This window comes from Uloborus diversus, chromosome 3 (assembly GCF_026930045.1).
Source record: "Uloborus diversus isolate 005 chromosome 3, Udiv.v.3.1, whole genome shotgun sequence".
Lineage (NCBI taxonomy): Eukaryota > Metazoa > Arthropoda > Arachnida > Araneae > Uloboridae > Uloborus > Uloborus diversus.
Window position 1 is genome coordinate 100,889,586 of NC_072733.1, and position 20,853 is coordinate 100,910,438.

Genomic DNA, 20,853 nt, shown 5'->3' on the forward strand with positions numbered 1-20,853 from the left:
GTCCCTGTAACCTTCGTTGTACAGAATAATCTTTCCTTTTAAAAAACAAAGATAACTAGTTCTTTCTTTTCAAGCAAAGCTCTTTTTTATATTGATAATGATCTATCATCTTTACCTTTTTTCTTTTTAATGGAAATTTTCGGTACTCAAAGTAGTGCAATTGTTTTCTTATAGCCATATATTTTTTTATGTAAATATTTATATGGTTTTATTTTACGCATTGCTTGGTTTCATATGTAAGCTGGTAAAACTTTATTTTCGAAGGTGAAGAATTTATGGTTTTATACTTTTCCACACATGTCATTTTTTAAAGAATTTATAATGATAGTATTTCTGATACTATCAATGATGCAACTTTTCTGTCTTAAAAACTAATTGTTACAAGAACTATTTAGGTGAGTCAATCAGCTATCCTAGTTTCCCTACTTATTGCTTCTGGATTGTGTTTTCTTCATGCACTCTGTACTCTACAGGCAGAAGAAATTTGATTGCAAATTTCTTTTCAATACAGTAGAAGACCATTATAACGCACACCTTGGGACCAGAGTTTTTGCATTATACAGGTTTTGGCATTATATAGGTCATTTCACAAATTTTTAAACTAATATTCAAAATATGTCTATATATTAGCATTTCAGAATGAGTTTTATCTGTAGTGAGTATTAAAGCACTAATTATTCAATGAGTCATTCACAAATATATGTGTTTATACAAATACAAAAGTGACGACCAGCAACAGGCTCTGAGCCCAGCTAGACTGGTCCTAGTCAATTTACAATCCCCAGTGAAGATCAATGGCCCTCTTAAAACTATCTACTCCCTTGCTCATTACCACTTCTTCCGGTATTACCACTTCTTTCTGTTTTGCTTGTTCTTCATTTTCTACAGTCCCCATAACTTTGACATCATCAGCAAAACAATTCATGTTACCATAAATATTTTTGTGAATATCGTTCATAAAAACAATGAACAAAACAGGCCCGAACACTGATCCTTGAGGAACCCCGCTTAAAACCTCACTCCAATTAGAATAATTTCCCCTTACAACTACCCTTTGTTTCCTTCCGGTCAGCCAGTTTTTTACCCAAATGAAAGTTTTCCCTCCTATTCCTATATCAGCTAATTTGCTAAGTAGAGCAACATGCGGTACCTTATCGAAAGCTTTTTGAAAATCAATGTAAACAACATCTACAGGCTTCTTTTTGTCCAAAGCCATGGTAACTTTGTCATAGAAATGTAATAAATTAGTTGCACAAGATTTACCTTTCCTGAAACCATACTGAAAACTAGTCAATAGATTATTAGTCTCTAGAAAATTTACTATCTTAATTTTTATCAATGTTTCAAAAATTTTGCAAACCACCAAAGTTCGACTCACAGGTCTATAATTTCCCGCACTCCCTTTAGATCCTTTCTTGAAGAGCGGTGTAATGTTAGCCAGCTTCCAGTCCTCTGGCACTGTCCCCGAGTTATAAGAAGCGTTGAAAATATTTACGATTACATCTGCTAATTCCTCCGCACATTCAACTAAAATTTTTGGATAAATATTATCAGGTCCCGGAGCCTTAGTCTCTTTAATTTTTTTCAAATGAAGTAAAACGTCATCCCTGGAAAATACAAAGTCCTCAAGCTGTATTATAGCTTGTGTCTTGTTGGTGTCAACTGTTGAGATACAGTTATCGTTAAAAACACTCGAAAAAAAGTTATTAAGAACATTAGCAATATCACTATCTTCCTGAATTAAAATTACGTGCTCATCAACCAGTGGGCCAATATGACTATTTCGAACTTTCCCCGAATTAGCGTATGCAAAAAACCTCTTGGGATTCCTGTTTATGTTATCTGCCAGTCTTTGCTCCAACTCTCTTTTCTGAATCCGTACCAAATACTTAAATTTACGCCTTGCCTTACAATATTGGAGCCTATCTGCACTGTGACCAGTTTCTCTAAACCTATGAAAAGCAGCTTGCTTGTAATTTAAAGCATCTTTAGTTTCCCTGGAGAACCACATTGGCCAAATTTTAGTGTTGTCACCCTTTCTCCTAAAAGAAACATAATCCCCAACCGTTTTCGCTAGCTTTTCCTTAAACTCTGCCCACTGAAGATTCACATCACTATTGTCCAATCCAGAAGAAAAAACTGCTTTCAAACTCTGCCTAAGTGCCACAAAATCAGTATTTCTGAATTGAGCACAAATCTAAAATTCTCTTCTTTGTGCTTATCAAATTTAATCCCAAACCTAATACTGTTGTGGTCACTGTCTCCAATGTGTTCCCCTACACATAACCCCTGAACAGAGCCTTCCATATCACAGAAAACCAGATCCAAAATCTCGTCCTGTCGAGTACCCTGAGTTACAATTTGATCTAAAATTGTTTCTCAGGAAATGTGTTCCTAGAAAGGTTTCTTTATTACAAGAAAGTGAAATATCCTGCACTTCTCCTAGCTTCATGGTTTGCATAACAGCTGTATTTTCAAGAACCATCTGGTATTTTCATTTTACTGTGAATGCTAATTTTCAATTAAAAGCTTTGAATTAAGATGAAAAGATGAAAAACTGATTAAAAATTTAATTTTCCTAATAATTTTTATGTTTGCAAGGCAAAACAGAGGGATTTTTTTAACTTCAAAACTTATTGTTTACTTCTGAAAAATTGTGCGGTTTATAAAGAATTGCGTTATACAGGTGGGCGTAATAAAGGTATTCTACCGTAGTCGATATGGGATGTAGATTGTATTTATATAACTTACTTCTATTAGAATATGATCTGCTAGGTCAAAACAGAATAACTTCAGTTTTAACTATCCTACACACATGTTTCTTCGTTTTTTTTAATATGAGAAATGTTTTAGAAGTATTTTCTCAAGTAGTCATAGAAACCTGTTATTAAAAATTGTTTTTTGTATTTTTAGGTAATTAGATCAGCTGCTGTTGGAACGTCTTCCATGTTTGTATCCAAAGAAATGCACTATGTCTTTCGAGTTCTAGGTCCTGCTGCATGCCGAGACCCTGAACTGTTTTGTACAGTTGCATCTAATACGTTGAGGCTAGCCATTTTGCCGCTGTCAAATCGAGGTGAGTTAAAAAATATTCTGTGTCAAATTAGTTTTATTTAATACCACAATAAAGAAGTAAAATTGAATTAACCAGGATTTCTAAGTCATCTATTGTGTTTTGTGTGATAGTTTTAATAGAAATGATGGACAGTTTGTTAAACAACCAGCAAGTATATAAGAAAAGTTTACTTCATTTTCCTTTTTTCTGCTTATTTTATGTTCACAAGGCAGCCAAGTGAAAACGTGACTAAAAAGTTTATTTAGAATAGGGATGGATCGTTTAGTTCAGACCCAGTCACAGTGAACAGGTCTTTTATTCGAACAAGTTCAGCTTTTAGTTCAGTAGAAAACAATCTAGTTTACTAGTTTATTTAGTTCGTTTAGTTCTTCGTTCATTTAGTTCTTAGTTCAATTTCGTTTAGTTCTCTTTCTCTCGTTCGATTTGGCAACTAGTTTAGTAGTTCATTTAGTTCTTTAGTTATATTTCTTTAGTTCAATTTGGCATCTAGTTCGTCAGTAGTTCAATTTCTCATCTTGTTCACTGAACTAGAAATCTAGTTCCCTCAACTAAAGCTGTTTAGTTCAGTATTGCATCATCTAGTTCGATTTCAACTCCATTTCGATCAGTGTTACTGCATTTCACGATGAGTGTCTCTTGCAGTGCACCCGCTTTTCGTTCAGTCGTTCAGTGCAGCTGTTGTTTAGCAGAGACAGGTGGGGGAATGTTCGGCAAGATTCTTGAAAAGGCTTTTTTTCAGTTCATTCACGATGGATGCAGCTTGATTAGTAAAATATACGCAGGCATGAAAGTTTTCCGGGTTTTCGCAGAATTCCACTTTTTCGAAAGCTCTCCGCGCTGTTTCTGAGATCAATGCAAATCCGTCGAGAACTCGTGAGTGGAAATGGGGGGGGGGGGTTGTGACGTAAGACAATCTCTAACTTCCATGTATCGCAGATGCCACCGCAGTAAATCTCCTAGCGATAAGAGCGGCTCACGTACAGAGCAAAGGCGGGGTTACTTTCGTGTGGTCCAATGACGATCTTCTCCCGTCGCGCATTTTCAAAAGGGAAAGAAGGCTTGCATTCCTTCATAGACCGGAGGCTACCGGTCGGTTGAATAACGTCGCTGTATTGCTCTAGCATGCGCTGACGTCATTAGCTGTCATGTGATCAACCGACCGGTTGCTACCGGCCGAGGTCTTCAAAGTCTCGAAGGCGATAGCAGTCTAGCAAAAGCGTCCATTCAAATAAATAACTGTAACTTGTACTTTCAGTGCGATGTTGTGATTGCTTAGCTTGTGTTGGTGCACATGCACGTGGGATTAATTATTCATTTTCGTTCATAAAGTGAAGCTGTAACGAGCATGTGCCTTTATCCATCATCATGAATATCTTAACAGTTAATGAAGAGCATAAAGCGCGTGAAATAGATGGTGGTCAGAAGAATAAATTTAAATTTTCTTCGTTGGAAGTTAAATTAAAAGTAAAAGATGAAGAATATGAAGTTACTCTGAAGACTGCATACAAAAGATCGATGTTAGCGGCAAAGCGAAATGCGAACTGTGCAGAGAACAGTCAATTGTCCCTAATTTTTTGAATTTTTACAAGTATCATTTATCTCTTTCATCATTATTTATTGGTTGTTTTTCATATTCAAGAATTTTTATCTTTATTAAGTGTTTTTATTCTAAAGATTTTCTTTCTACAACATAAGGGAAAAATTCATATGGAAACTTAGTGTGTTTTATGACTGTAATACATTCAAGATGTTTAGCAAATTTTTCTTTACATAAATTATGAAATAATCATTAATCAATGGTTCTCAAACCCAGAGACTTTGTTCTAATTGAGGAATATTTCTGGAAATAAAAGTAAGCATTTTTTTTTGTTATTGGATTTATATTTACACAAGTAATTTTGTAAATGCATTTATTGATGTCTGTATGCTCCTTTTTTTATAGTATGTGCATTCGGTGTGATATTTTTAGTGTTCGCGAAAAGTTCAGCTTTTTTTGTCAGCTGGCACTTTCATAACTGTATACTGCGTATGTGCACCTTGTCACATGCATAGCAGGCGCACTTATTTCATAGAATTAATTTGACAAGATTTTTTTTAAATACACTTCAGAATATTTCCACTGCAATAAAAAACTTTACAATTAAAAGAAAAAATATAAAGATTTTGCAAAGATATATTTTTCTTTCTTTCCACTTTTGATAGTGCAAAAGAAATTAGGAAAAGACTTTTGTGCTCCCTAATGAAAAAAAAACTTTTCTGCCTATCTTAAAACTCATATTTTGTTTAATCGATTTGCACAGGTGTATCATTTTTTGCGCATATATTTGCACTTTCCCCCACAGACTTTTAAGCAGTTTATTGTGATACATTCGAATAAAAGGAACTCTTATATATCATATATGAAGCATCAACTTTCTAAAAAATTTTGCATTTGAAAAACAATGATTTGTATGTTTTACGCCCTCAGCAATGTACAAATGAATGTTTTTTAAATGCAAAAAAAAATACAATGTTTTTATAATTAAAAAAAGAAACATTTGCTCAATGTGTTTGAAAACTTCGCAACTTGTCAAGTTTGTTGACCATGCCCCAAACATTGCATTTAATAAATATTTTTTTCTGAACTGATTTAGTTCAGTGTTATATAGTGGTGTCGGATGGGTCGATAAGTGTTATTTTTTGAGATGGCAAGTGATAAGTTCTTTTCATCATGCAATGATTGAAGGAGGGAAGGCGTGGCATATTGGGGGGGGGGGGGGAGTTGCTCCTGCATCATGGACTTCACTAATATCAGTTTTGAACAAATAACGTTTTTATCAATGCAAGAGCAATCAAATTTTTTTTTTTTAATTTACATGCTATTTTTTTATTATTATTTTTTGAATGTGTCTTACACATTGTTCTGGTTGTGTTAAGCAAATTACCACTTTTCAGTGCTGGCTCTACAATCTTTCCTAGCAGGAAAGATCTATATCTTGAAGAAAAAAAAAAAGGTGAAATAAATACCTTGTAATAAAAATGCCGTAAAGAATGTATCTTGAAACTGTGCCTCCCATGTTTTTATTAGGAGTTCCAACGAGAAAAACAGAAATAAGAATTTGCTGCCCTTAAAAAGTTGCCGCCTGAGGCAAGGGCCTCAGTTTGTCCCCCCCCCCCCTTTCCAAATTCCTGCACTGTCGCTCTCAGGGGAAAATTTCAACAAAATATACGAGGATTCAAAATATTCAAAAGAAAATTAAATAGCATCTCAACGGTATCATAAAATACATTGAATTTAAAACCAATTCAGTAAACCATTTTAGTTAATACAACCCTGTGGCCATAAATTGTTTGCAAAGCAGAACCAGAAAATATTCTTTGTGAATTAGTGGCGAAATGAAGAGAGGGAAAGAGGGGGAATACCTTTCCCTATGAAGAAATTGAATTTATAGCAGTAATAGTGCTAATCAACATTTTTCTTTATGAAATTATTTTTTTCAACTTAATCATTGTTATTAAATTTTTATTTACAAGTGACAGGCATTGGAATAATATTAAAAACCATAAAAAAGAAAACACAGGTTGAACTATTCCATTTGGAACAAGTCATTCCCCCCCCCATGCCCCCCCCCCCCCAAAAAAAAAGTTTACTGAATAAATACGCTGAAATTCAATCTGCCCACCGTGGTCTTTAAAAAGGTTGAACTACCTATCTGGCAACACTACCCTGAAACAAGTATGTTATTATATTTTCCTGCCAAACAGCCCTGACTAGTTCATTTGAACTAGTTCATTAGGATGAGATGAGGTAAATGAACTAGTTCCCTAAAAGGAACTAAAGCTTCCATCCCTAATTTAGAAGCAAAAAGCGACTATTTTAGCTAAAATTGGGTCAAAATTGTAATTTCGCTTTCAAATAAAAAAAAAACTGACTGCTTTAGTGAAAAAGGGAATACAAATATAAAAACTCCCAGTTTTTTTTTCTAGGACAAAAAATATATCAAAAATTAATAAGTTGCATGTAAGTTGAGCTGTACTTTCTGAAGAAAAATATCGGAAACATTTTACCGCATTTATTTTTTTGAAAACAAGTGACTTAAGAATTAGGAAAACAATATGTTATAAGCACATACACAATAAAAAATGTGAAATTCCTATTCTTACACAAAAAAAGTTTCGTTTTTACGATCTCAATTTTTGTAAAATGTTCATTTTTGTAATTGCGACATTTGTAGTTTTCTTTTGCTGTCATAACTTTTTTAGAGAGTTTGTTTCCATTGCTAACATATTTTAACTGTTTTTATTCTGAATGAATGTCATTGCTTATTGATTTCTACTACCCTTATTGCATTGATTTTTTTCGAACTAGCACCAATTTCCGTTGGATTGAAATTATCGCAAATGATATTTTTTTAGCACTTGTTATGCAGTCTATTACTTTTTCTTCTTTCTTTAATTTATGATCAGATAATGTGAAATTATTCTGGAATGGGTCCAAACTTGTTTCTTTAAAGCTCATTTAAAAGAATTAAACAGATGTCCGCAAAATGTGTTTTCAGTCATTTTTTAATAGTTTATGGAAAATTTTCAAAAAATTAATGTTTCTTATATAGGTCTACTTAGCCCTCTGATTTGAGTGGTTCTTCTGCCACCATGCAGCTAAGACTGCCAACTATTTTGGAGACTTTTTATATTATAGAGTACTAGAGCATTTGTTTTTAGGAGCAGAGTTCAGTGGCAGCCCTGTGTGTGTGTGTTTTTTTTTTTTTTTCAGATCATTGTACCAGTTTGTCTTTTTTACTGCTCTTGTTATAAAAATTGCTTAAGCTTTCTCTGTTTTTGGCTCCCATACCCTTTTTATATGACTTGACAGTCAGTTTGTCAAGTAAAAAGCTTTGGATTCTCCAGATTAGGTTGGTTTGTTTAATTTTTATTTAATTTTTCAGATGAAGGTGACAGTAGATTCAACAGCAATTGTTCTGTCCAAATGTTGAAGCCTTCTACCGGTAAAACAAATCTATCTTCATTAGATCTTGCTGAAGAACCTCATGCTGCAAACTACCTGATCTTTGATCTTTTGAATGCTCTAATTGCTAAACCAGTGGAAGTTCCTGAAGAAGGTTTGAGTCTCTTTTTATACTAAACATTTACTGATTAATCTCCTTTTATCATGAATTTTTTTTTTTAAATTATAGTTTTCAAATTATTTTTTTTTCTTTTTAAAATATTGGCAATTATGTTTCAAACAATTATTTTATGTTAACATTCATTCATTGTATAGAAATAGTTTGCTTTTACCTTTCAAGTAAAAATGCTTTTTTGAAATTACTTGCTGCACCATGTTAAACATTTCCCAGTAAGCTAATTGGGGAAATTTTTAAATGCTAAATTTCAGTGTCGTACAAAACCCTGAAATATTAAATGTTTGTAATTTAGCTTGTAGCTTTACTTTATTTTTTAGCAATACAATGTTTAGTCTTTCCAAATAAATCAAGTTTGTGTGTGCAAATGTTCAATTTCCATAGCTGCCAACTTGTACGATTTAGCTGTACATTGTAAGATTTTCAGTCATTTTGTATGATTGGCAGTTTTGTGGGATATTTAGGTTTTTGGTTTTTTATTTTATGATAAGTTGCGAATGGTTGAAGTTTCCCTTTACTTCCCTCACTTTTGAGGGCAACCCCTAAAGGCGTGATGTAAACAACGTTGAAATGTGCAAAAATTATCTTCTGTTATTCTTTGTGCTACTTGTCTCCTAAAGATATTCGTTTGAAGCCAACATTTGGCACGACAATTTTTGAAAGCTCTGAAGTCAGCAACTTTTCAAAGTTTTAAGTTCAAAGAAATAGAAGATTAAATTTATTTATTTATTTATTTATAAAAGCACATATCAAGTAAATGTAAGGATTTGAAAATATTATAATACTTTAAAATTTAATATTTTGCTTTAAAATGCTCTAAAAAGCATAGAAATGAGCCACCCGGTACATTGTAAGATTTTTTAAGTTGGCATGTTGGCAGCTATGAATTTCACTATGCTTAACTCTTCAAATTACAAATTCTTGTTATTTAGCTTAGAGCTTTACTTCATTTTTTCAGCAACAACTCCTCTAGAAACTAATACAGATACTACATCATCAGATCAGCAGTCACCTTTACGTGAAGTGAATGCAAGTGATCTACTGAATACAGATGATGATGATGGATTGGTTAGTATGCAATAAGTTTCCTGATTTCTTCAAAGTTGTTAGTTCTTTTGTAATACACCAAAATTTCAGTAATTTTTCGCAATGCTTTACCAGAGTTCTAGCAATTCTATTGATGATAGGCTTTCTATGTTAAAACCAGTCATCTTCTATTTTTATTTCAGATCACCCCTCAAGCCTGAGCTCTCTTAATTAAAGTACCGCTTAATTTTTAGTTATCCTTTTTTTCAAATGTGTGTTAAAAATATTTAGTAAATTTGAGAATATACTGTCAATTTATAATTTTTGTAGAGTGTCTAATATTGATGTTTCCCCTCCATCATTTATTTTCACCTCAGAAATAATAACATTGATAAGGTCTGTCACAGAGGTGAGGAATTTTCCATTAATACAGGCTTAATGGATACATTTTTCAGGGAAATATTTTTTTTCCTTGCTACAATCTGCACATGTTAAACATATAAAAAAAAGTTTACTTCTTTTTTTACATTAAATTTACATCCCTGAAATTAAAGATCACAGAAGTGAGAGCTCACCATAACCACACTTAATTTTTTAAACAAAATCCATCTTCTTGTTTTTGGATTAAAATCTCACAACTTATTAATGGCTGAAAATAAACGAAGGGGCTCTCTTGTATTATGGAAAATAAAATGTCATTACTTATATACTTTTAATTAAACAATTTACTAAGCAACATAAACAGTCACACTGTATGTGGGATATGCCAGGGAAATGAGAGTTCACCCGTTGTGAACCAAAAATATATTAAAATAAAAATTATTAAAAAAATTGTTGGCAGGTTTAAGTAGATATATTCTTGATGAAATTAAAAAGCATTGTTAAATGAATTGTTCCTTAAAGTTTTTACAGTAAAAGGTGTGTGACAGAAAAGTTACACTTTTTGAAGAATGACCAGTTTCAGGACTGAAAAGTATAAAAATTAAGCTGTACAAGGAGATTTAAACTCCCTTTATCTCACTGTATTTTCTGTTCTTAATGCCAATAGGTGAAAAGAGTTTTTGTAGATAAGATTACCATGGCAAATTCTTGAAATTGAATTTTGTAGTACTGTAGGGTCTGAACCCTGTAAATGTTAAATGTAGCTTGAATCATGCATTTTTATTAAAACTAGTATTCGTCCAGTGATCGAAATTCGACCATATTCATAAATGAATATTTGAGAAAACTTGTATGAATTTCACTATTTCCAAGATTTTTATTTCTACTCTTACTCATGTTTACTGCATATCTGAAAACATACAATTTTAATATGTACACACAATACCAAACAGTAATAATTTATAAAAATTTTGTTTTTTGTCTGTTAATCTCAAAATAAATGGATGAAAGGGGATATTTCGGTAATGGGGTCGTTTCCGAAAATTTCAAAGTAATTTTTACTGAAAGAGGATGCTTAAAAACAAAGGTTTTAATCATTTTTTAAATAATTTGAATAAATTTAATATTTTTTAACAACTATTTTAAACGGTGCACAGATTGAAATTAATTATTCATCATCAAAAGTGATAAAATGCCACTCATTAATGCCATTAGCGTACAGCGCAAATTATCATAACCCGAAAACGGTAAATATTTAGCGCAATAATGGAGTCGCGCGCCAAAGTACATCACTTATAAAGACCACGCCTTATTTCTAAAATCAGACATTCAAAAAATTAAAAAAAAAAAAAACAACTGTTGAAAAAATAAAAGTTTTTTCTGGCTCAATATTTTTTTTTACTTATTCTATCTAGTTCAGTGACTAAAAGTAGTACTTTTGATTGAATTAAACAACTCCATTGAGAAATTGGTGTGGTCTACAAATTGCTGGCTTGAATAATTTTATTTTGGATATCATGTTGCTTTGTGCTAACCCTATGCAAATAAATATTTCCCTATTCTTTGTTTACGTATGCAAAGGAAAAACATTTTTCGCGCTGGCACTGGAAACAAAAAAAAAAAAAAAAAAAAAAAGATGCCAATGCATAAAAATCACCAGTTATCCAATTTTTGAAAGTTTCCCGTATGAAATGAAGCATCAAAACTCAATTTATACGAAAAACTTCTGTGTGAACAATGTTACTTATAAAATGTTTACTATTATTGAGTAAGTTGCTTCTTCGTCATTATAAGTATCAACTTCCAAGTATCAAATGAACGAACTTTACTCGTGTCAACATATAACTGTCCATTCAAAAACACTGGGCGTCATAATAATAGTACAATTTTTAAAAAAGGTCGACTTTGTGATTTGTTTATGGTTAAGTGCAGTGCATAACTGATGTCACACTTTAACATTTTCGACCCTCTCCCCCCCCTTTGTCACAATGTTTCGCACTTCACTGTACCCCCTGTTCCCTTTGTCACATGTCACGTTGTTTTTCATAAATGTTCCTATTAAAAAAAGGCTTGTTGTCACGTTCTCCCCATTGTATGCTCCTCTTGTCATGTCTTTCCTCTCCCTTGTCACAAACTGTTACTATTTCGTGAACCTCACCTTAAAGCGGTACTTTATTTGCGGACAGCCCCTATTTTGTGGCAACCATATGCAAATATACATTTCCCTACTCTTTGTTTTCCTATGCAAAGTAAAAACTTTTCTCGAGCTGCAATTGGTGCCTAATACTTGACGCCAATAGATGAAGATTGCTCGCCAATCTTTCTCCCTTTTGTCGCAAAGTTTCACACTTTACCCCTCTTCCCTTTTGCCACATATCACACTGTTTTTCATAAATGTTCTTATCAAAAAAAAAAAAAAACTTGATGTCCCATTCTCATAATTGTATGTTCCTCTTGTCATTTATTTCCTTCGTCTTGTCACAAATGGTTACAATTTAATGAACCCCACCTTAAAGAGGGACTTCATTCGTAGTCAGTTCCTTGCAAATAGACATTTCTGTACTCGTTTTTTACGAAAGAAAAAGAAAAATATTTCTCGTCCTATCATTGGTGCCAAAATGGTTAAAAATCACCAATTTCACAATTATGGAAGTCGTTCTGAATGAAATGATGCCGCAAAACTTCCTTAATGCGTAAAACTTCTGTACAAACAATATTTTTTGTAAAAGTAGGCATGATCTTGCCGTTAGATATAAAATTTCCAACAGTCAAATGAACGAACTCTACTCACGGCAACATATAATTGTCCATGCGAAAGCACTGGACGTCGTAATATTATTAAAAGTTTCACCTCGAGATCTGTTTGTGGTAATAGCAAATGCAGGTATTATTGGCAGCTGGAACTGAAAGTCGTCTCACTCGGTAAAATGTTTTTAAAATATTAAAATCGCGAAAACATAATAAAAATGAAAATATTTTAAATGCCCCTACTAACCCAAAAAGCCTCAATAATAAAAACAAATGCAAGTATTTCATTTCTTTACGCTCAAGCGAGAAATGGCAACACATAATATTATCCAGCAATTTCTTCACGCTAACTATGTCGCGTTAAAAAGGAAATAAAAATGAAATTTCACGAACTTTTAATTGCTTCTAGCGCGTTTTCTAGCCATTTTAGTGGATTGGAATTTTTGAACGGTAAATCGGGTAGGACGTGTTTTATAGTATTTTGCACGAGCTTTCCAACCATTCCAAGCTCGAAGCGCTAAAATGCATTTTTCATGTAGAAAGAGCTGTTTAAAAAACCAATTAAAACTTAATGTTTCACGCTTCCAACAATGAATTTCAACAATGGAAAAGAGAAAATTAAAATTTTTGAGTTTCTTTAACAAAAAAATGCTTATAAATTTTTTTCTAGCGGATTTAGCTTATTGAACCTTGGGCGCCCTGACAATTTCTTCGTTAGGAGCATTTATTAAAGACATTTTTAACCATATCAAATTCGAAAAAATTGGACCATCCATTCGCGTAAAAAGAGCAATTTAGGATGAAAATGCGTTTTTTATTAATATCTCCTTTAATTAGCGTTCGATTTCAAAAATTTTTATTGATGACACTAAAACTCGGCAATAGCTACTGAAAAAAACAAAGAATGAAGGAAATCGGTTCACAAACAGAGGAGAAATTGGTACCGAAAGAAAACGGCTTGCCTATTAATATATAAAGATGCTAAGTTATGGTTTCTTTTCTATTCCTAAAATTTAAAAGTAATTTGCTGTAAAAACAGCGTAAAATGTTTCTCTGTGTTGTTTGAAGTATCATGCATTTTTATCTATGGTTGCCTTAAAACAACAGTAGAATATACTGTTGAAACTATGCTTAGATGTTTTACAGTTACTCTGAGGGGACTATGTGTAGCACAATACCTCAAATCTTTGAAGTCAGTCCAAAAAAGGGAGGAAAAAAAATTTTTAAGTTAAAAAAAATCATGAATTTTAAATTCTGATTTTTAGAAATAAAAGTTACAAATTCCAAACAAACTACATGTTTGGTACTTTTATCTGATATGCTTTTCTCTTTTGCAGGTTATCCCATTAACTATGCCAAGTGTTGATGGATTTGGTGACAGTACTGAATCGATCAATAATCCTAGAGACAGTAAGAGCACGAAGGATCCAAACAAAGAAAACAAATCTGAGTCAAGCTCTTTGAAAAATATACCCATTATTCGCAAATCCGGAATCTGCAGATTGCTGGCTGAATTAGTTAGATCTTATCCACATGTAGCCAAAATTATAACAGATCATTATTATACTGTTGGTGCATCAGAATTGGTCACTGAGGTAATGTAGTTCATCTGATTTTGAGATGCTGAAGTGCCTTACTGCTTTTACTTTAAAATTTAATATTGCTGTTTAGTCCTTTTGTTTAAAATATCATTTGCTAATTTCGGTTTTTGTGTACGGTAAGGAAGAAGTTAATATGTGTAGTTTCTACTTAAAAGACATGTCTCATCCATTGTTCTTGTTTAAGGAATGGTTTTCATATATTTATAATGAAATTTAATATTATGAAAGAAACAATGAAGTTTGGTCTGATAATTTTGTACTTTTAATGTGGCCTTATAAATCCACTTCAGCAGTGAAAATTTATTAATTGGCTCCTGTAATAAGCTGATAAATTATAAGCTGTCTTAAATTCTTGCCCTACTCCCCCTCATTAAAATTGATTGAAGTTTTATACATTATATATATTCTGCAGTATGTATGACAAAGTTTTTACAGAAAGAAAATGTTTTGTTATATGTTCTTTTGCTTTTGCAAAAAGTCAGTATCGAAATGTAGAGAATAAACTCTGAAGCTCATGTGTTATACAATATTTATCACCACCCTGAGTAGTGCTTGTTTCAAGAGTCCCATACATCTTTTTCTTGCTCCTATGCACTTCTATTGTTTGTGAAATAAAAGGATTGGAAAAAAGTATCATGTTGTAGAGAAAAATCAGCCCTATCATTTTAAATCCTTAATTCTTACTGCTTTATGAATAAGGGACATGGGAATCAAAAGCATATTCGTGGACAAGAACTAGAGCCAGCCTAGGTGAATCCAGAGCTTATTGCTGGTCGTAACTTTTGAGTTCGTATTTAATTGTTTCACTTTGAAACATTACGTGTCAATGCATATTGTGGTATTGAAGAAGTAATTTTTTTCTCTTTTGTCGGACTGTGCTTGTGCATACTCAAAGTATATCAAAAAAGTCCTAAATTTTACTTGTCAGTTTGATATACAGAATCATTTTTTAGCACATTTCCCTTAAGAAAGTTGATTCTGGCAATAAGCAATTGCTTTCATAAAAGCAATTATGAATAAATAGATTAAGAAAATATGTTGCTATCCACAAGTCTAAAAATATTGAGGGGTGTCCTGGTATCTAGGAGAAACTTTTTTTTTTACATGTATTTTTGAACCACCCTACGGAACACCCTGTATATATATATATATATATATATGTGTGTGTGTGTATATATATATATGTATATATATATATATATGTGTGTATATATATATCTATATATATAAAAATCTCGTGTCACGATGTTTGTTCGGGGTAAACTCCAAAACTAATGAACCGATTTTTATTAAATTTTATACATATCTGTAATTTGGTCCAACTTAAAAGATAGGATGGTTTTTATAAATTTTATTGCAAATAAAATGCTTATTATACATTAAAAATGTGTATTGATTGTTTGGTTCTGTAAATTCTTACTAGATGCCACTGTAAGTTGATTCATCCTCAAAAATTTTATTCTTAAGTTCATTAAAATATACAAATGATACTATGTTACGGATATTGATGATTATCAAAAATATCGCCATAGAAAGGAGGAGTATAGAGGCCACACTTTTCAATCTAAATGTTAAATTCTACAAATCAAGTTGAAATTGATAAGCAGCGGGTAGTTCCTTACTCACCACTGCTTTTAAAAACGTTTGAGGCTCTTATAAATGTCGAGCTTTGCAGTTCCGGGAAATCCATTAAATACTTCGTCAAATACGTTATTAAAGGTCCTTATTAGGTAGCATTTGAAGTAAGAGATACAGACAAAATTTCCGAAAAAACGCGATGAGTGGACATAAAAACAGCAACGAAGCTATCTGGTTTCCCCATATACGATGGAGACCCTTCTGTACAGCATCTTGCAGTACATCTTGAAAACGGTTGACGAGTATATTTTACCGAAGATATTTTCTACGGAAAGCACTTGAACCACCAAAAACGACCATGTTCTTTTTTTTTTTTACATTGACAAAAACCTAATGTGTTTAACCCAATTCTCAGAAATAAAATTATTTACCTATATTCCTCGCTATTTTACATGCACTGTAAACAAATCCGAAATGTTACTGATTATTTCCGTGGAACATGTTGGGATTTCACAGGTCCTCATCAATTTTATTTAAAAATCAAGTATCTGCTTCAAAAAGTTTCCTGAATTGCTACAAACGTCATGAATGCAGACTTCTCACTGTTGCGAAAAATATTTTTATTTTCCAGTTTAAAGATTAATTGAGCGTATTTCTTAAGTGTATCGGCTTCAGTTCGATTATGTTCAGTCTACATTGACTAAACTGTCAATGAGCGCGAATAAGCCTCTGAATTCTGTAGCTGTGCAGGAATCGCAGACGAATTAGACCATGATACTTGCTTACAAGTCCGTCTTACCTTTGGCCATGCTTGCAGCATTAGTGTTGGAGCTTTCTTGAAAATGTAGAGGTGTCGAACTTTCTATTCAACTTACCTAATCTTTTTCGGAAGGTCCAGCGACCCGACTGGCTTTTAGCCTGGGATAGTACTTAATTCTTTAAAGATTCAAGGATAATTTTCAGGAAGATTAATGAATTTTAGTGATGAACTGACTTCATTACCGTCGTCGGGGTCTGTACAGATTGACATAACTCCCAATAGGAGGAAGGGAGTCTCTGGATTCCGTAACTTTTCAAAAGTAACGAGCAAGTAGAATTCTTTGTGTGTTCTTGAAAGTCCTTCCTAGGAGTGGCTGGTTACGGTAATGCTTTTGGTACTTTCTTGGTAAGTCGAAAAATATGCCAAGTTATTATTTTTAATCTTATTTCGGTTGACTAAAGGTTTCAGAGAAATGATTGTCTCGAATCGGAGAGGTTTCAGAATTCTTCAGAAAGACTTCAGGATAATTTTAGAAGTTTTCTGATTTTTAGTGGGATACGCTCTTATCTTTTTCTAAGATATGTTACTGGCAGAAATTAGGCGTATTCGCTGCCCATTTTTTTTTTCAGGACGTTTCTTAATTGTTTTTACAGTGTTAAATAAAATAAAAAAAATCATGGAAGCCACGCAAACAAAGAACACAACATTCATCCATCTCGGGCATATTTATAAATTAAAGTCAAGACATTGAAACCAAAACTTTATCCAAAACAAAACTGTGCATCCAAAATAAAGTGAATGTTGTTTTTGAATTTGTTTTCGTTAAACATTCCCTAAAAGATGGGAATATTTGTAGACCCTTAATTGTCGAGTGTTTAATACATAGCACGATGCATTTCGCGAATTGTAATTATTGGTAGCACACAATTATTGGGAGTTGTATTTTCTAATGCAGGTTTCGCATAACGAGAAACAGTATTCGTCATTTGTTTAAGATAATTTTCACGACATAATATCCAACACAATCATCATTTCTGTGGAGAAACTATATAAATTTCATGCTTGAAGAAGTACTCCATAGAGTTAAACAAACACATCGATGTCCAATTCTAGATTTTGCACCAAAGATGTATAATGAAGTTTTAGTGTTGATTGAAGATTTATACATTTCAATTTCAAATTTGTTGTTTAGTCATTATAGTTTAATATCACCTGATCGATTGGTCACCGACTTAGTTGATACTGATTTGTAACGAGAAAAAACAGTGCAATGACGCTGTCTTAGCTAAAATTATTGTGAATAATGAACCATTACTGACAGCTGAAAAAAAAAATCATAATCAGATTGTGCTGACCGTTGATGCTGAACAAGGGTATATAGTTGTTGATGAAAACAAAGCCGTAAACATTCCAACTGAATTTTTAAATTCTCTGGATATACCAGGAATGCCACTAGACGATTTTCGGTTGAAAATTCGTTCACCAATATTATTCTTTTTCCAGGTTAAACCCACCTAGATTATGCAACGGTACACGTTTTTTCATCAAAATTTCAACAATTTTGATGGAAAAGTATAAAGGAGAAATTTTTGTGTTGCCACGTAAACGATTAATAGCGTCATAATTTTCAAACACATTTGGAAGGCTTCAATTTCCGATTTGTTTAGCTTTTGAAAATACCATAAATAGATCTCAAGACCAAATAATGCCTACTTTTGGTTTGGACTTGAAACATAAATGTTTCTTTCATGGGCAACTATCTATCGCCTACTCACAAGTGGAAAAGTTATCATAACTATTCGTGTTAACAGAACACAAGTTAAACAAGAATATTGTGCACACTTAGTGCCTAGATAATTTTCTGTTTTCAAAAAATAGAAACAATAGATCGAAGTCAATGTTATCTATCTCATTTATAAATTTAATTTTTATATGTTTTTAATTTAGTTAATGTATTTTGTAAAGAAGTTATTGATTACAAACTATAGAGAAATCTGAGATGAATGAAATGTAGTGTAAATTCTAAAAGTGTGTGTTGGATTTATGCTTAATTTCTACGTCCCGATATTTTACCATCAGTTTCGATATTTACTATCACTTTCAAGTTATTTTGCTTTGATTTATGGCCGAAGCTATACTTGCAAAATTTACTAAGCGTAAGTATAGTTCTTTTGCCATTGAAAATTTAGTTAGTTCTTACTAAATTCAATAAGTACTTAATTCAGCCTAACACACCCATTATCAATCTCATATGTTTTAAAATTAGCTAGACTATATTAAACTTCACTAAAAATATTAATTAGATTCTATCAAAATATTGAGTAAAATAATATTTTAATCCAACTACTTCGCCGCAGCAACGCGTGGCTGGGTCAGCTAGTACATATATATATGTATATATATATATATATGTGTATATATATATATATATCTATATATATATATATATATGTGTGTGTATATATATATATATATATATATGTGTATATATATATATATGCACAGGGCCATATACAAAGGGGGGGTTCTTAGAGTTCAGCCCCCCCCCCCCCTCTCGAAAAGTTCGGTTTGACATTTAAATGTTCATTTATATTTAAAATTTTCCAAAAAATATTGTTCCAAAACTCAAATGTCTTTCATATGGATATTAACGGCATAAAACACTTTCATAATAGATAACCCGACAACTTGAACAATAGCAAAAATAGCGCAAAGCTCCACATGAAAGTTTTTATTATTTTCTGGTTACAGCCATGGGTGCAAGACCTTCCGTCTCAGGACGGATTTCCGTCATGGACAAAATTTCCGAGACGGAGGTCGGGACGGAAAGAACTTCGATGACTTTCCTGCAGTTTTAAAAAGTTACTTTAAAAAGAAAAATTGAATATTTGAAAAATATGCTTTAATTACTGTACCGTTCCATAACCACGAATTTACATCGACATTCTCTCGATTTTCCGCTATGGGCTTGTTTTTGTTTTGTTTGCAACGTGCTTTTGGAGGAGTGGCTTTAGACTCGCGCCGTTTGACTTGCTTTAGGTTGCTTTGTTAGTTCCAACTCACTGCATTGCAGACCGCGGAGTTGCTCACTATTCTACCTGATTTATCGTCTCTATTTGAAAATTTAGCCTTTTCTCTTGATCATCCTTTCGTTTTTTCATTTGTGGGTTTTTTTTTTTTTTTTTTGCAAAAAATGTCTTAAGAGTTAAATCTGAATCACCGATTGAGAGTGATTGCTGACGGGATGAAATGTTTACGCTACAGCAAAGGGCGTCCACATACCACACAGGCAAAACGGGGACTATCAGGGACTTCAAAGATTTTAATGAAAATGGAAATTTTGAAAAGAATCGGGGGGATTTTTTTCAATTTAAAAAAAAATCTGGGTGAGAGCCTCCAGACCCCCCGTTCTTGGCGGGTTTTAAGTTTTTGGAGTTACGATATCAGAAAACTTAAATATTACAATTTAAATTAAGTTCATGTTGTTATAAAAGTCAAAAGCTTAATTTTTAAAATCAAACAGATTCCAAAACTGGCATATTTAAAATGTCCAACATTTATACACATAAATTTTTCTTAAGCGCACATGATGGGGGGGGGGAGAGGCTGGAAATATTTTCCGTCTTGAACACATCACCAAACTTGAACCCCTGGTTACAGCCCTGTATTTATATATATACACATATTTTCTTTCTTTTCATTTTCAGGGTTGCTCAGCTCTAGCTTTTATATTGGATAATTTGCTTCATAGTAGCCAAACGGCTGGAGACAAAGAAACTCCTGCATTGGCTAGAGTGCTGATAGCATCAATTGCCTCATGTACTAGTTGTGTTGAAGCTCAAAATGCTCTTGTGGCTGAAGTAAGTTTTCCGATTTTTATTCTATAGAGTTGAAGATTTGTCTATTGCATTTATTTTAACCTCTTGCTGTAGTTGGTGAAATTCAATTTTCTATGATCTCAATATTTTATTGTGATCAGGGCAACTAAGTGCTTCTTTTCTGTTATCTTAATCTTGTCTTTGTTTGATACATAGGTACGATTAGCCCTTCTTAGAGCCTTGGCTCTTCCAGAAAGCACAGACAAGCATACTCGGGTTCAAGCTCTTACAGGTTTAATAAGCACAATGATTGAATCTTGCCCATCAACAACACAGAACCCAGCTCCTGGATGCACCTTAAGATCGCAAACAATAACGTTAGTATTTTTTCTTCAAACTATGTTTTATTATTAGAACTGATTTTCATGCATTTAATTTTACCATTCTTTTACTTTCTAATGCCCCTTAGTTCAGCTTCTGAAAGTAGTAGCTTTAGTAGCTTGAAATTTGTGAAATAGTTTCCAAAATAGTCCACAGATGCAGAAAATAATATTTAAAAGTCTACCATTTAAAAAAATGAAAAACATTTTTCATATTAATGTAGTAGTGCCTAACCTCTTCTTACCACAATGGTCACGCCTTGTGTTAGAATGATTCTAGTGGGCCAAAACACATTAAATTTCAAAAAATATATAAATATTTTTTTACAGTAGCATGGGAAAACATGGAAAAGGAAAAAAATTGC

The 20,853-nt window shown here is 32.7% G+C and overlaps 1 protein-coding gene across 1 annotated transcript in view; it reads left to right on the plus strand.

Annotated features, from left to right (window-relative positions):
* LOC129218399 (E3 ubiquitin-protein ligase HUWE1-like) overlaps nt 1–20,853 on the plus strand; it is a 736,974-nt gene that overhangs the window by 410,084 nt on the left and 306,037 nt on the right. The window contains exons 43-48 of the mRNA XM_054852650.1: nt 2,914–3,076; nt 8,002–8,175; nt 9,155–9,264; nt 13,689–13,946; nt 19,998–20,150; nt 20,325–20,485. Of these exons, the coding sequence (XP_054708625.1) occupies nt 2,914–3,076; nt 8,002–8,175; nt 9,155–9,264; nt 13,689–13,946; nt 19,998–20,150; nt 20,325–20,485 (1,019 nt within the window). The remainder of the gene's footprint in view (nt 1–2,913; nt 3,077–8,001; nt 8,176–9,154; nt 9,265–13,688; nt 13,947–19,997; nt 20,151–20,324; nt 20,486–20,853) is intronic.